The 15,064-nt window shown below is 40.2% G+C and overlaps 3 protein-coding genes across 28 annotated transcripts in view; all 3 read left to right on the top strand.

The window, feature by feature from the left end:
* The first annotated feature begins 2,261 nt into the window (after window positions 1–2,261).
* Window positions 2,262–3,672, top strand: spic (Spi-C transcription factor (Spi-1/PU.1 related)). Its single transcript, XM_034074715.1, has 5 exons — window positions 2,262–2,300; window positions 2,446–2,533; window positions 2,746–2,867; window positions 2,945–3,056; window positions 3,136–3,672. Exons 1-5 carry the CDS (start codon window positions 2,262–2,264, stop codon window positions 3,606–3,608), a joined length of 834 nt encoding a protein of 277 aa, XP_033930606.1. The 3' UTR covers window positions 3,609–3,672.
* A 1,308-nt stretch (window positions 3,673–4,980) lies between these two features.
* spi2 (Spi-2 proto-oncogene) lies at window positions 4,981–6,577 on the top strand. Its single transcript, XM_034074721.1, has 5 exons — window positions 4,981–5,168; window positions 5,266–5,350; window positions 5,431–5,531; window positions 5,623–5,761; window positions 6,123–6,577. Exons 1-5 carry the CDS (start codon window positions 5,166–5,168, stop codon window positions 6,413–6,415), a joined length of 621 nt encoding a protein of 206 aa, XP_033930612.1. The 5' UTR covers window positions 4,981–5,165; the 3' UTR covers window positions 6,416–6,577.
* A 2,278-nt stretch (window positions 6,578–8,855) lies between these two features.
* mybpc1 (myosin binding protein C1) overlaps window positions 8,856–15,064 on the top strand; it is a 35,014-nt gene continuing 28,805 nt past the window's right edge. For 15 of the 26 annotated variants that reach the window (XM_071201716.1, XM_071201717.1, XM_071201715.1 and 12 more), the window contains exons 1-3: window positions 8,856–9,144; window positions 13,986–14,012; window positions 14,972–15,043. In XM_071201716.1, the coding sequence (XP_071057817.1) occupies window positions 9,123–9,144; window positions 13,986–14,012; window positions 14,972–15,043 (121 nt within the window). In that variant the 5' untranslated portion in view covers window positions 8,856–9,122. The remainder of the gene's footprint in view (window positions 9,145–13,985; window positions 14,013–14,971; window positions 15,044–15,064) is intronic. The other 11 variants (XM_071201726.1, XM_071201729.1, XM_071201725.1 and 8 more) reach the window with 3 other exon arrangements.

Raw genomic sequence — 15,064 nt, 5'->3', positions numbered from 1 at the left:
CAATAATGATAAAAACTCTGAAAACTCTTTGAATAGTTTAAATATACAACAATTTATCAAATTATAATGTTACATTTTTTTTTTTTTTTTTATTCAATTTATTTTGAGCCTTTTTAAAAGCGGTTTCAGCTTTGAAAACATCAACATGTCAAAGGTCTTAGTGCTTCATTCAAGCAAAACTGAGCATGTTAATGTAGGAGATGACTGATTGAATTATGTCAACAGATTTCCCATAATTGTATTAGGTTAGTTGAAAGCAATGATATTAAGTTGAACCTAATTGTTTTTATTTTTAACTTAATATTATTGCTTTCAACTAACCTAATACAGTTATGTGACAACTGCGTCAATTTAAAGTCAACGTATCCGTTTTTTCAGTGTTAGCTTTGTCTCGGGGGACATGTTAAACCCCTGGTATAGACAAGAATAGAGGAGGGGCTCCCTGGTAGCCCACCTTGCAAAGCAGGCATGAAAGAACTTCAAAAAGTAAACCAAGGAAAAAAGCATCCAACACCTTTGCAAGTAAATGATCTATTCAATTAATAATAATAATTAAAAAGGACAAAACACCTACAACACCTAACCCTAACCCCAGAGACAGATCTAATGGAGCCAGCTCTCACAGTGCCTGCAGCAGCAGCAAACATCTGGCAGGCTTCAGCTGCAGCCGACAGGTTGTGGTCTTTAAATTTATGGATTTAATTTGACAGAAATGTCCCCCTGAATGGACAGAGGGCCAGAAGGAGTGTGTGTGTGAAAGTCTGTGGTTCTTTGTTTTTTATCAGGGTACTGCACAGGCAGGAAACACACACAAACACACATGATCTATACCCTCATGCTTAATTGCATGCTTACACACAGACACACACACACACACACACACACACACGCACACGCACACACACACACACACACACACACACACACACGCACACACGCACGCACGCACGCACGCACGCACGCACGCTCACACACACACACACACACACACACACACACACACACACACACACACACCTATATAATATTAACAGGTAGGCGTTCAGGCCTCACCGCCGTCTACACATAACGGGGCTGAAAGGGGAACTTCAGGAGCAAGTCAGTTGATATTTAAAACTGCACGGCTGAGAGAAATGCACTTCTCAAAAAGCCCTGTGTTTATTTGAACAAGGGGTGTTGCTATATAAGGGGAAAAACAGGCCTATAGTTTAACAGCGATCATTAACCATTAACCTTTACAATCATTTTTATGACGTTCTCGTTAATTGAAAAGTTAATAAGTCAAACATATAATATATATATATTTTTTTTTTTTTGGCCTGAGCTGCACAGTGAGCCTTAACACACCTTTAGAGTGCAGAATAGTGAGCCTGTTTTTTTAATGAAAAGTGGATTTAATGACTCAAAACAATTTTTACAGCAACTTTAAGGGGCAGCCAATAAACAATCTCTGAAAAAAACTAATCAGGCAGTAGTAAAACATTTATCTGAAATGATGAGCTATAAAACAATAAAAGTATAAAGTGAAAACAGGAACAAAATTCCTGTTAGCAATATCCGATATTATTTGTGTGGCTTTGTGAGGAATATAAGTGATTTTTAATGTTGCTTTTAAATTAATATTTTACTATTTTCCATCCATTTATTTCTTTGTGTGCAACTTAATGCTATAATTGCAGGATAAATACTGCATCTTAATACATTTACTGAGGAAATAGGCAATATGCAAAACGTAAAAGATATATTGTGGCATTTTAACATTCAAATAAAATGGAAATGAAGTAACACTGTTTACCACCTTTGATTTATAAGTTAGTGGTTGTGCAATATTTGTATTTTAAAAGCCAATCCGCACCCTCAAATGTTATGCAAATTTACATTGATCCACTTTATGAACATTTCCTTCAATTCCATGATCTTCAATTTCAATATACAGATATTATAGATGCATATGTTAGATTCATATCACGGACGTATGCAAATTCTCAGGTCAGGACTCTAATTGTTGGTATTCCTGGTGCACGGTTGCAATAAAAGAGGTTTTTGTTGTTGGTAGATTGTGATCTCCCCTATGACGGACCGTGTGATGCTTGAATGTCTGTTTTACAAAAAAGAAGAAGTGTTCAAATTTAAATTGACCGGCCTCTACCTATTCATGAAGCTGAACGGTGAACAGGTATTGGAGGTCTGCTACATATATATACCTGTCCACACACTGCGCACCTGAACTAGTGCGGCAGTGTTCACCTCCAAGGAGAGAAATGGCCTCGACCGAGGGCAACACTCAGACATCCAAGATGGTGAGTTGATAGGATGCTATACATTTTAGATTACACTCATTTTAAAGCCTTAGACTTGTATTATCTAACTTTTTTTATTTTCCGAGAAAATATGATTAAAGATTAGATATGTGTGGGTGCTAATAAGGCTTTCTATCTATTGCAGACGTCCTTGGACAACGACATCAACCAACATTTCCAGGATGCAATTGATGTGATTCAACAGCATTCAAACAATTCATATTACAATTCAGGTACAGTAAAAATGGCTGAGAATGGTTGCATAATTTACTGCAATAAGACATGATTATCAAACCTCTGCTATTTTATTTTCATTTATTTTTCAATGCACAATGTTATGCTTACAAATCCACATCTTCCTCTCTTTTCTTTAATCTGTATAATTAATAGTATCACTTTCACTGATTCAATTATATCTGATCTAGTGTATTTTTTTTCATTTCAGAGTACACATATTATGAGACTCTTGGTTCGCAGCAGCAATCTCTGCAGTGTCAAATCTCCTGCTGCCTGGTCACACACCCGTCTGATGTACCGACTCCAGTTTACGACTGGAATGACATGGCTGTAAGTTGTGCACAAAAATCTGTATTTGTGTTTAAGATACAAAAACATATGTTTGACTTGAAATGATTCTCTTTCAGCAGCAGTCCTGGCCTCAGGTCATCCCGGACGTTTCCTTGGGTCACTCTGCGCACTGCAATGAATCGCCTCATTTATACTCTATCTTACCACCACAGAGGAACAGCAAATCAGGTAATCAGGTTAAGGTGTTCAGCATACCTTATTCATTTCAAATTCTTTGTGACTAAAACGACCAATTCCATCTCCTCAGGTCGTAAGAAGCTCAGACTTTATGAATACCTCCATGAAGCACTGAATGACCCCAACATGGGCGACTCAATCCAGTGGACGGATAACAGCAGCGGCACCTTCCACTTCATCTCCAAGAACAAGGAGAAGCTGGCCGAGTGCTGGGGCCAACGCAAGGGCAACCGCAAGACCATGACCTATCAGAAGATGGCCAGGGCGCTGAGAAACTACAGCCGCACCGGGGAGATCATCAAGGTGCGCCGCAAACTCACGTATCAGTTCAACCCAGACATCCTGCACAGGCTGGGCTCGGCACACCTGCTCTGCCGCCCGGCAGCTCAGGAGGAGGCCCACCCCCGGCAGCCCAGCCCCGCCGAACAGAGCTACTGCGGCCCTGCAGCGGCCGACTGGCACACCTGGTACGGACACTACCAGCTGCAGGAGGACTATGACCTGGCCTCCAGCTTCACTTCACAAAACACAACCAAACTCTGAGCTGCTTCTGATCACTGAGGGGGAAATAACTTAATAAGGCTTTTCAAAGACTTCAGTTTTTCCACTCTCAAACTACAGGCTATGGAGCTATTAATGTAATACAAGCTGTTTAAATAACCTTTATTATCAAATGTGTATGTTCCATAAAGAGAAGTGTTAGTGTAAATGAAATTGTAAATGTGAGGGCTAAATTATATAACCCCTAGATTTAAATAAAAATAAAAATAAACACCTAAATCTAACAGAAAAGTGAACATTTGGATATAATTAGATTTAATTGAAATCATGCTTCTATTTGTGCTGCAACTTATGGTAGCACATGGTCTGATTAACAAGAACTTAACAGGAGGTTTTCTAAAAGTGAGCCCATATTTAGTCAATTTACGTTTTGTGTCACACATTTATACACTGCCAGTCAAATGTTTCACTGTAAATCAATTGTAAATACTTTAAAAACGACTAAATGAATAGTTTGAGAAACTTCTCTAAAGTTCATAAAGAATAGAGATGTATATTCTATTTCTATAGATTTGATTGACAATGTCCTAAATGTTACTTTAAAGAAAGATTTAGAAATATTCAAAGGACAAAATGCAGTTATATATTCAACGATGCTTACATATACTTATGAGGAAAAACACAAGCCGTAGGGTTAAGTTCTTCACTTTAGTCTGAGGAATTAAAAGTTATCTTTAAAAAATATATATATATTACTTTATAAGATGGCAGCTAGAAGCATAAAAAGGTGAACAAACCGGTCACCTGCAACAGGTGTTCATTTTAAACAATTGACCAGTTGCAATAAAAATAACTCTAAGGTCTTTACAAAACGATGGGAGAGATAATGAGGATTATTTTATAAAAATTATAACAATTTCTACTTATAAATGTGTATGGCTCCTGTATTTTAAACAACCAGTTATAAGCATTACCTTATGAAATGTAAAGAATTGTTCTTGTTTTGTATACTGATTAATTTATTGTGTATAAAGAAATGTTTGCTATTAGAGTCATTTTTTGTATTAACCTTTTTATTTGAATAAAACCAATAAATCTATCTTTGTACTCTCACTAGTGTTTCATTTGACTGACTTTATAACAAACAGCCACGCTCACGTCTTTAGTCACGAAAAGAGAAAACTGTGAAATGATCAGCGTGTTGAAAGATGTTGGCACCGTCTCCATTGAAATATTGCAACAAGTTCACTACGAAATCTGAAATTAAGACACATCCTGTGAGGAAAAATGTGGCAGCAAGTGTGTTTTTCCTGAAAAGAGAGCGTTGTGTAGACGCTGCCTTCAGGCCCGGTCTTATCTGCTTCAGCGGGGAGGATGTGGTCAGTGCTGGGAGGCTTTGTTGATGGGTTGACTGGTGCCGGTGATGGGGCTTTGTGGGATGGTGGTCATTGTTCCTGTGAGCATTGGGTAGCAAACGTCTGGTGTTATGCAGAAAGCCCCGCTGCTGTGGGGGGTATAATAAGAGTCTGCACTTGAGCGTCTCAAAGTCAGTTTTGTGAAATTTGCCAAACTGCAAGGACTGTACTGCATTCAACAGCAATGGTAAAGGATGATATGAAGTATTACCTTAAAATATAATTCCAAGGCAAAATGTTATTGTTATTAGGTATTCAAAGCTGATTTATTTTGTATTCATCAGAATTCTTACCAGGAGTCTCAATCAGATTTGGAGGTGATCCTAGAGTTCCTAGAGGAGTACTACAGACAACATGCTGCAGAAAAAGGTAAGAGGAACGCCTGGGAAAGGAAACTACAACACCTACACACCTATGATGAACTTAATCTTCATGTTTGCTTTTTACAGTGGACGATGTGTATTGGTTTGCAGGTGCGCCTGTTGATGAAAGATGTTCCACTCTGGAAGCAGAACCGTGCGAGCAGCGCTGGATGTGTTATGAGCCACCTGTAAGCATTACAATGTTTTTTCCTCATAAGGCACCTGTATTTATAATTTAGTCAAATGTGCAAAATGTATCCTTGTTTTTCTTTATCAAAGATCATCAAACATGGACCTCTGCTTGCACACGTCGCCCCACATGCTCTCAGCCACAACACGACAGCAACATTGTTTGAGCGTGGGTCACTGCCACACTTTGTATCAACAACACAAGCAACCAAACACACAGCGGGGAGTGGTGAGTTCTCCTTTTTTTGGTCACTAGATACTGTTATTGCTCTGGTTGCTAGTAGCCTGGGGAAACAATACCAAGAGACCTTCCCTTTACTGTAAAAAAAAAACAATTAAGCTGTGCATGGCTTAGCTCTGTGGTGTTTTTTACATATCTATCAGACAACCGCAGTGTTTACAGCCATACCCTCTCCACTGAAAGGCATCCATCGATGTGGAGATTTTCTGGGAATTGTTGTATTTGAGGAAATGATTAACTGTAACAACACCAACTGTTTTAAAGTGGCACAGCTGCTGTTATATTCCAAAATGCCCTCTTCTAAATCCCTATCAGGTGTAGCCACTTACTGTTTGCTCCATGGTTGCAGGCGGAAAGGTGCGCCTCTTTCACTTTCTGTTTGAGATGTTGGAGGATCCGAACATGGCCCACTGCGTGTCCTGGGTGCCAGCATCGGCCGGCGTTTTCCGCTTCTCCTCCACCAACAAGGACCAGGTGGCGGCGCTGTGGGGACAGAGGAAGGGCAACAAGAGGCCCATGACCTACCAGAAGATGTCCCGCGCCCTGAGGAACTACGCCCGGTCCGGAGAGATCTTCAAGGTGAAGAAGAAGCTCACCTACCAATTCAGCCAAGAGACACTGATGTTACTGCGGAAGTGTTAACGTGGTGATCTGTAGGGTGGACTAGATGTTGTGTAGCTCATTTTCACGTCATATATATAAACCTCCTTTTTTGTCCTTATATTTAATCTAAAAGCTAACACTTTCCAGTGTGTCAATATTGTGAGCAAAAAACTGTTCTTTTTAGATAGTACATGCATTGAGTTTATGGTGTAAATAATAAATAAAAAACATATTTCACTCTTGCAAAGCTGTCATCATTTTATTGTGTTTTTATATTATTTCAGGTAAGAATTGTTCTTAGCTGATATAGATAAAGGCTAATTCTATGTTTAGTATGTCAAGGTAAAAGATAACATGTCAGCCACACTATATTTTGAAGTACAGTATAAGGATTAGATTGTCTATTATTAATATGTATAAGACTATAAAACAACAGTATAGATGGAAACAAAGTTGAATTCAGCAATACGTCTCTAAAGTAGTTTTTATATACTGTATAATATTGCAATTGAATTGACTAACCCTAACCCTTATCATCATTTATTCATATTTTCTATGATTTCCGGCATACATAAAACATGCCGTAAAACATTAATATTACAATAATAAGAAAAGAAAAACCACATTATATAAATAACATGTCAGTACGTGTTTAGATCAGTAATATACAAATTATCTAAAATCAATAGTAGATTTATTTCTCAACCAACCACATAGTAATTATACTGGTCAACATAAATCTCAAAAGGCAGTTCAGGTCTCCCATTGAGTAGATTCCCACTGAGACTAATGTGCCTCTTCGCCTGTTTTCCTTTATGTACAATCTGTGTCTGGCTGCAAAGATCCAGAGGGTGTCAGTGTAGTCCATCTCAAAGCCCCTCTGCCTCCTTTCCCTTTCCCTGCGGTGTGACCTCATGGCTAAATCGCCTCTGTGATGTGAACCCTCGGCCATCCCGGGGAATACCAAATGGTTTTGTGCTGTTTGTAGCAGACCCACATGATACCTCCCTAAGCCTAGTATTTACTGCTGGTGCCCACTGCGGGTTATAAATGGGTGAACTGAGCTATGAGTGTCTGTTACCAAGAAAGGCCACATACAAAAAGTCATGTACGAAACTTCTTCATTAAAAACTTCCACATCATGTGTTCGCCTGCATGTGACTCATTTTGAGGGCCTTGCTATGATTGTTCAGGCAAATATCTGAGAGTGGATATAGGCGGCATTCCTGTGCACAGACATTATCTACGGCCCCTAAAATAGAGCCGTGCCTTGTCTTGACTGTCCTATTGGCTTGTCTGAGGATTTAAATGTGAATGTTTTAAGTGCACTTCCATGTTCAGATCATTAACATGCTAAAGTGGTAAAGATATTGTTAGATTCTCTGCAGACACCTGGTACCGTCCAGGCTTGCTGGAGCCCGTCCAAATCCAGCAGCCTTGTTGTTTAATCTTCGCAACCTTTGATCGGAAACCACATCTGATTTATCACTTGTGATTTGACGTGCTAAAAAGATGAATTAGGACCAAAGCAGCAACATCAATGTCAAGGTCTATGGCAGCTTTCTCAGTATAGGCCATACTGTATAAACACCGCCCAGTCATCTCCTCACTATTTATTTGCCAGTTTAAAAAGCCTGCTTTCCTTGGACAGCATTCCCCCTGGAAAAGGGATATCTGTGGCATGTCGCAGCATTCCCTCTCAAACTTTTTATATAACTTGTTCAGATTGTACATGTTGTCAATCAGTTGTAGTAGAGTATTACATCAGCATCCGACCTGTGACTATGACAACACTGTATTTATAAAGCCCACCTGCTGATGTCCTCCCTCTTCCCCTGCTTCTGTAGTGCATTAAGGATACTCACCTCTCATGCCCTGCTGACAGCCCTCACCCTGATCCCGAGGGGGGAATCTGGAAACAATGACTACAAATGTATCCTTAAATGACACTGACATTTTGAGCAATGCTGAATTACTCACGTTGTTGCGTATACAGTGACATATGGATGAAACTAATACAATAAAAACACATTTTTTAACTGACTTTGATGGAGCTGGTGTGAAGATTTTGACAGAGCTGGGCTATCTGTTTATCGTGTTTCAAATTGTTGTGTAAAACAAGATGACCAGCTGCAGCTTTCTATTTAATGGACACCCATGAGAATGCTATCGGAATAAGCTATCTGCTTACCTAACTCTCAAGATAACAAATTCATTTTTTTCCAAATGTCCAACTATTCTGTTTCATGACATTTTGTAGAAATATGGGCTCTGCAAAAATGACATTATTTAAGTTTAAATCCAACTGCTCTAACTACAAAACTAATATATTGTATATAATCCAGCATTATAAAATGTACTTAAACTTTTCTTCTTCTCTTCTTAAAAGCTGGCACAGCAGCCGGTGGGTAGGGGACAGTGATATAGCAACCACTACAGAGAGGAGGAGCATGCCACCTCTCTATATAAGGCCTTAAAGCCTGTCCCTCCTGGATCTATCACTGGTCCTCCTTTGCTCCCCCAGTGAGATTTCAAACTGTATCTCTGTGCTCTCTCATCTCCCATCACTCTGGTCCGAAAGAGTCTTTGAGATTTTTTCGTCTTCTGTCCTTTCATCATCTTTCTCCTTCCTGGAAGAGAGGGGTTTCTACGCCTTACCTGGCCTCCTCTAGAGTCACATTACTCTAAAGACACCTACCTGCTTCTTTTGACTTCTTGACGCTTTTTTCTTGGGACGAGGCGCAAGATGCCAGAGCCCACAAAGAAAGGTAGGGGCTCCCATAGTTTGTGTGCATGTAAGATCAAAGCATGTAAAAGAAAGATCCAACAAAGCCTACTTGAGGCTTGTAATAATTTGATAGCAAAAAAAACCTTTAGATTATTTTGTGATTGGCTTGGTATATTTATATTTATATTTAGTTTGAGGGGAGCACAGTCAGACGACTGCATCACTATGGCCAGCTTGTCCGTAGGAATCCTCAATGTGACTTTGACAGTGGTATTGTATTACTGATGCATGCGTGTTTCTACCATCCTGGGCTGCAAGGGAGGATTTAAGGTCCATGAGCAAATACTATTGTTGTGGGGGGGGGGGGGGGGGGGGGCTAGGGGCTGGCATACTGCATTATTCTTTGTGGTCCAGCTGGAGAAAGACAAGATGATGAAGATCAGCGTAGGAATGTTGATGAGCGAAGAGTTGAACACAAGCAAAGACCTATGAAGGATGATGCAATTTGAGCGAGGGCCGGGTTGTATAACAAATGTTTATTGTCTGTCTTTCTTCTGATTGATGCGATTCCACCCGTCAAACTTTCCCCCTGCACCTAATTCGACTCCTAATTCAAGCCACACACAGCATTAACCCATCCCCTCTCTTCCACAACTCTCACTCATCTGTACCATCATGTCCATCAACATTCCCTTTTAATCCGCTCATGTCTGTCATTACGATATGGTATTACTCCCACCCTCTGCATTAGCCGAGCTCTTTTTTTGGGGGGTGGGGGGGTCTGCTGTAGACCCAGATATGCCCATGTAAAGGAATTGGAACATTTTGTTTTCATCTTGGAAGCCTTCCTAGTGTGAGTTGATACAAGTTTTTAATAAACGTGTTATCCTCGGGACCTGTGATCTGCCTGTAGTTTTTCCTGACACCTTGATTTGCACATAGATGTGAACATAATACTCTCCACACAAGATATCTATTCCTTGTTTTTCCTGGAAGAAAGAACCTTGAGCGTTACTGTTTTTACCCAAGATTTTTTGGGGCAAGGATTTTCTTATTTGAACCAACTAAGGATGTGGAGTTCCCTTTGAGACACATTTGCGCTTTTGGTCTATATAAATAATATTAGCTGAAAGAAAATTGCATTTTCAAGATTTGGTTAATGGGCGCTCTTGTATTGCCTTTATACATTGGGAAAAGGAACGCTCCATAATCCTATTTCTCCCATCCAGGTTTACCCTTTATACCCAGATGGCTTGTTAATGGTCAAGAAAATGTAGGCAGCCACAAAAGCCATAACAAGAAACAATATTAAGTTCAGCTTGGCCTTCATCTCTTATATTGTTCTGTCAACGTGTACATTGTGTCCATCCACTGCCACAAACATCACTAATCCCCTCAAAGACAAAGCTGTGGCGAAATAGAGGCAGCAGATGCCAGTCTGCTACACACACTACCCATAAATAGCTGCTGCATAGCCAAGAGCAGCAGATAAATGAGAGTAGAAAAGTATTGTTCTTTAAATGAGTCTGAACAGCTGAAGAGAAGGAGGCCAGGGCTGTTGTTTTAGTCACCCCACTGTCAAGCCTTTAAAAAGTCCGGACCAGATATGACGGACTGGCTGAGTCGCTCGCAGATCTCTTGGGACCTGGATTCTTGTCCCTGGAATAGTTCAGAATGAGTGCACTTTTAATCCCCATCCCTTGTTTCCTGCCATCTCCCTCCACCGCCGCCAAACCCCTCCTCCTTTTCCTGTGCCACACACCAAAACAGACAACTCCCTTGCACCCTCAGTTCAGGTTGGATTGTTCAGAGGTCAGACGCCTCGCCCATTAAACTTCTAACCTGGTCCCCAGAGGCCTTAGAGTACTGTCCTCGCTGCCACTCAGCTTCAGGTTTCAGTTGTGAACAAGCCCTTGTCTTCACCTCATGATATTTACTGTCTCTAAGGTTTGTCACTCTCCCTGGGCTCTGTCCTCTGACTCAGTTGCTTTGTGTTACAGAATACGATCTCATAAATCAAACCCATGGTAAGATACACTGGGGAAAGCCTCTCAGCAGCTAATTGCTGCCCCAGAACAGCTGCAATCTCTCCTCAGACACTTAAAGACACATACGTTACTTGTTAAAGTTCCTTTCTAACCAGAATAAAAAATAAAGTCCCACGACAAGGAATAACAGCATCATGAATGTAGGGTTATTCAAGCAATGAAGGTCTCTGTTAGAAAATTAAGCTGCCGGCAGTTCGGCTCACGACCGAGCCTCGGTGAGCTCTTCTGTCTGCACGCCAGCAGGGGGAACAGCTGAAATACCTGCAGCCTTGTCAGCTACGCTGGGAGTCCTCAGAGGTGAAACAAAACCTTTCTCCACTCTCATTATCTCAATGAAGATGAGACATAAAGTCTTATTCTCGGGTGCATGATGTGACCCTGCAGGATTTTGGCCCAGTGGCCAGCAATACATTGTTTTGATGTGATGAGTGAAGGCAGCTAGTTTTGAAGAGGAATGCTAGGAAGCAATCGTTTGAGATGGAGGCATGGCTGTCAAAATGGTGCATAGTCAATGGACATACATGGATAAGTGTTGCAGTATTCATAGATGGCTGCAAATAGCTGCCAGGGAGAAACCAAAGAGAGAAAGAGTCTCTCTTTGAAGGGAAGAATGGTTTCTTTGCATCTAAAGGTACACAAAGAAGAGGTTTAAGTCTCAAATACAGGCTACAGGTTAATGTCAACATATTTAGATAATGAAATGTCATTAATTATTAGCATTCCTTAAGATGTTGGTTCTAGAGAATACTCCTTACACAGGACTTCACACTAACACTGGGTCTTGCCTCAAAGTTTGTATTTTTTTAGCAATGGGCTCTCTGATTAATAATAATAATAATAATAACTCCCTCCCACAACACATCGGAGACTGCACCGACCCCCGCACTTTCAAAACACTGACCAAAACACACCTCTTCAGACTGGCTTTTAATTTGTGAATTATGTTGTGTTGCTGTTTTAATATTTACTTATTCTCTATTTTATCATGTTTTATCAAACCACTCTAAAGCGTCTTTGAGCACCTGAATAAGCGCTTTGAAATTAAATTTATTATTATTATTATGTTTTGGTTTTGGGACAACAGGCTGTGACAAATTGGCTTTTTGTGGACTTGGTTTGGATATAATGGGCTATGGGGCCGTAGGAATCCCCAAAAAGGAAAAGAACAGAGGCCTTACCTGAACTACAGTGAGCTTCAGAGGCCTTACCTGAACTACAGTGAGCTTCAGAGGCCTTACCTGAACTACAGTGAGCTTCAGAGGCCTTACCTGAACTACAGTGAGCTTCAGAGGCCTTACCTGAACTACAGTGAGCTTGAGTAGTTTTCTAATGTTGCTACGCTTGTTCCCATTGTACACACAACTGCATGTCGGGCCAGTGTTCTTTCTCTTGATTTATGTTAAGAGTAGACAATAAACCAGCCTAAGTTTTGGGATATTTAGTTAAGCGTTGGATTATACCGAAACACTAAACACTTGCATGAGCAGGCTGTATTGTGCCTTAATCAATAAAGGTCCATCTTCTTCTTCTTCTAATCATATTCCCTCACGTAACTTGTGTATACTCTTTCAATTACTTTGTAAATATAAGATGCTAGGGAAAGTTTGCCTTGTCTCATTATCTAGTTGCATACTGCCATGTAACTGTTTTGTTTAAAGTTTTTCATTCACTGAGTGAGGACCAAGGTGAGCAGAGGGTTTGCAGTAGAGGATTACTGAGGCAACTTGTTTAATGTTATGTGTATTATCAACATAAATAATTTTATTTTTTTATAAACAAACAGCCAGACAGACAGCACAATAGCAGTTGGCAAACAAGTAAGGATGACAACAGTGTGACTCGAGTCCGAAAAACAAAGACAAAATGAAAAATAAATAAAACAAAACAAAAAATGGACTGTGACAGGACAAAAATCAACAACAAAAACAAAATCTAAAACTAAAGGTGCTGAGTCTAAGCCCATTATTAATAACATAATGCAAAAGTAGAAAAAAAGAAAGAAAAAAAAATCAAATAAAAACATAGCACTTGTTGGTCAGTCAGCCGCCCACTAATCACAGTTTAACACCGCAGGTCCACCACCCTATTGTACAGAGACATCCGGCATGTCCAGCTCTCGTATATACCTGTAGAAGGGGTTCCACATCTTGTGGAATTTCTCCAGGGAGCCCCTCAGTATGCACCTTATTTTCTCGAGTTTGGCTGAATTTAGGACTTCTTTTAACCACAAGGTGTGTGAAGGGAATATTGGAGACTTCCACATGAGCAATATCAGGCGTCTGGCTAGTAAGTTAAACATAGTAATTTAAACGCATCTGAGCAAGACCAATGATATTAAGCTGCTCCACATACTAATACTCCCATGAGTATATGACAACATATCATGACTATATGCTCCACTAACCCACTGATAACAAAAGAGGTACCTTATTTAACCCCATCACTGCATGCATACCAATGGCTGTATGGGTGCTTTGATCTGTTTAGGCCCTGCGTTGAGTCCCGGTGCAGGTTTTGAATGTCATATCCAAACATGTTTCTGACACTGCCCCACCACCACCATTAGTTTCATAAGTCTAGACGCGGCAGAGGGCATACAAATGGTGTGTCTGGAGCCATTTCACAATAAACCCTACCATAATCAGTTAAGACAGCATGGTGTCTAAACATGAGGAGCCAACCATCTGACACATAGATGATATGGCTTAGTGGTACAGTAAATGGATATCAATAAAGAAGTCAATAGGCACAAACATTTTTAGGATTAGGACAAACTGCAAGACATCTCGTTATCATGTTTTTAAAGTGATGTGTTTGTTTTTTCTTCTTTTAGATGAGATGGCGAATGGCCAGCCAGAAGGTGAGTGGATTATGATAGACATCCAATCTGCCCATGTTGCCTTTCAGTCTAGCAGATAATAGCCGCACTATGTATGCACAATACAGATATATATTTTTTTATCAAAAAAAAGATTAAATAGCAACTCTTTGGATTAACACAAAATTCAACTGCCAAGTGTACAGATAAATACCAACCCTTCACTAGTAAGATGATGATGGCAGCTCTGTACTTGGCGTGAATGTGCAAATACAGTCTTATAGGAGTGTAAATGTGGAGCCAATAGTCGGCAGTATGGTTTGCTGCTGTGCTCCAGAGCGATCTGTGGCAACAACCAAGCTGTCAGCATCTCTGACATTCCTTTCACCATCCAGCTAAACCCTGTCTGTTGATTCAGCTGACGCCCGGGACACCCCATGTGAGCAAGGTGCTCGCATTCAATTGGCTTATTGCCGGTGCTAGGGTTTGACCTTGGAGCTGCAGCATCTTGAGGCTCCAACATAGTTAGAGAGGACACCTCAGGTTTTGAGGTTCTTATCACAAATATTCCTACAAATATTCCTATGTAAAACATTTTAAGAGAAAGACCATTGCCATCCATTATCTTTAGCATTCAATAAAAAAAATTGCTGCTGGATCTAAGTGTTATCTTTGAAGACTGGGGCACTGGTTCATAATTTCAAAATTTGAATATGGTGTATTTTTATTTCTGGGCATTGCAATTGTGAACAACACATAGCGGGAAAAAAACGTGATGTAATGTAATGTATAAAATGTGAAAATGGTTTGAAATGATGTTATTCAGTGTGATAAAGTTTGAAGGACTAGGTGGGTTAAGATGTGAGTTGGTACATATTTGTGTGTTTGTATGTCTGTTTGTGTGTGTATGTTTAAGTTCGAGTCTGAGAGAGGCCTTGAAGATGCTTTGTGCTTATAAAAAGCAGCTGTTCCATCCACCACTATATTTGTCACATACTTAGAAAGTGTTGCCCCAGAAAGTAACGGTGCCATGCCCCTACCTGAGATTACCCTGGAGGTTTCTCCACCAACAGGTGGGTAACCTTGACGTCCCC

Source organism: Pseudochaenichthys georgianus, chromosome 23 (assembly GCF_902827115.2).
Source record: "Pseudochaenichthys georgianus chromosome 23, fPseGeo1.2, whole genome shotgun sequence".
In the NCBI taxonomy this organism is placed as follows: domain Eukaryota; kingdom Metazoa; phylum Chordata; class Actinopteri; order Perciformes; family Channichthyidae; genus Pseudochaenichthys; species Pseudochaenichthys georgianus.
The sequence above is the reverse complement of the archived record's forward strand: the minus strand, read 5'-3'. Positions and strand labels throughout refer to the sequence as shown.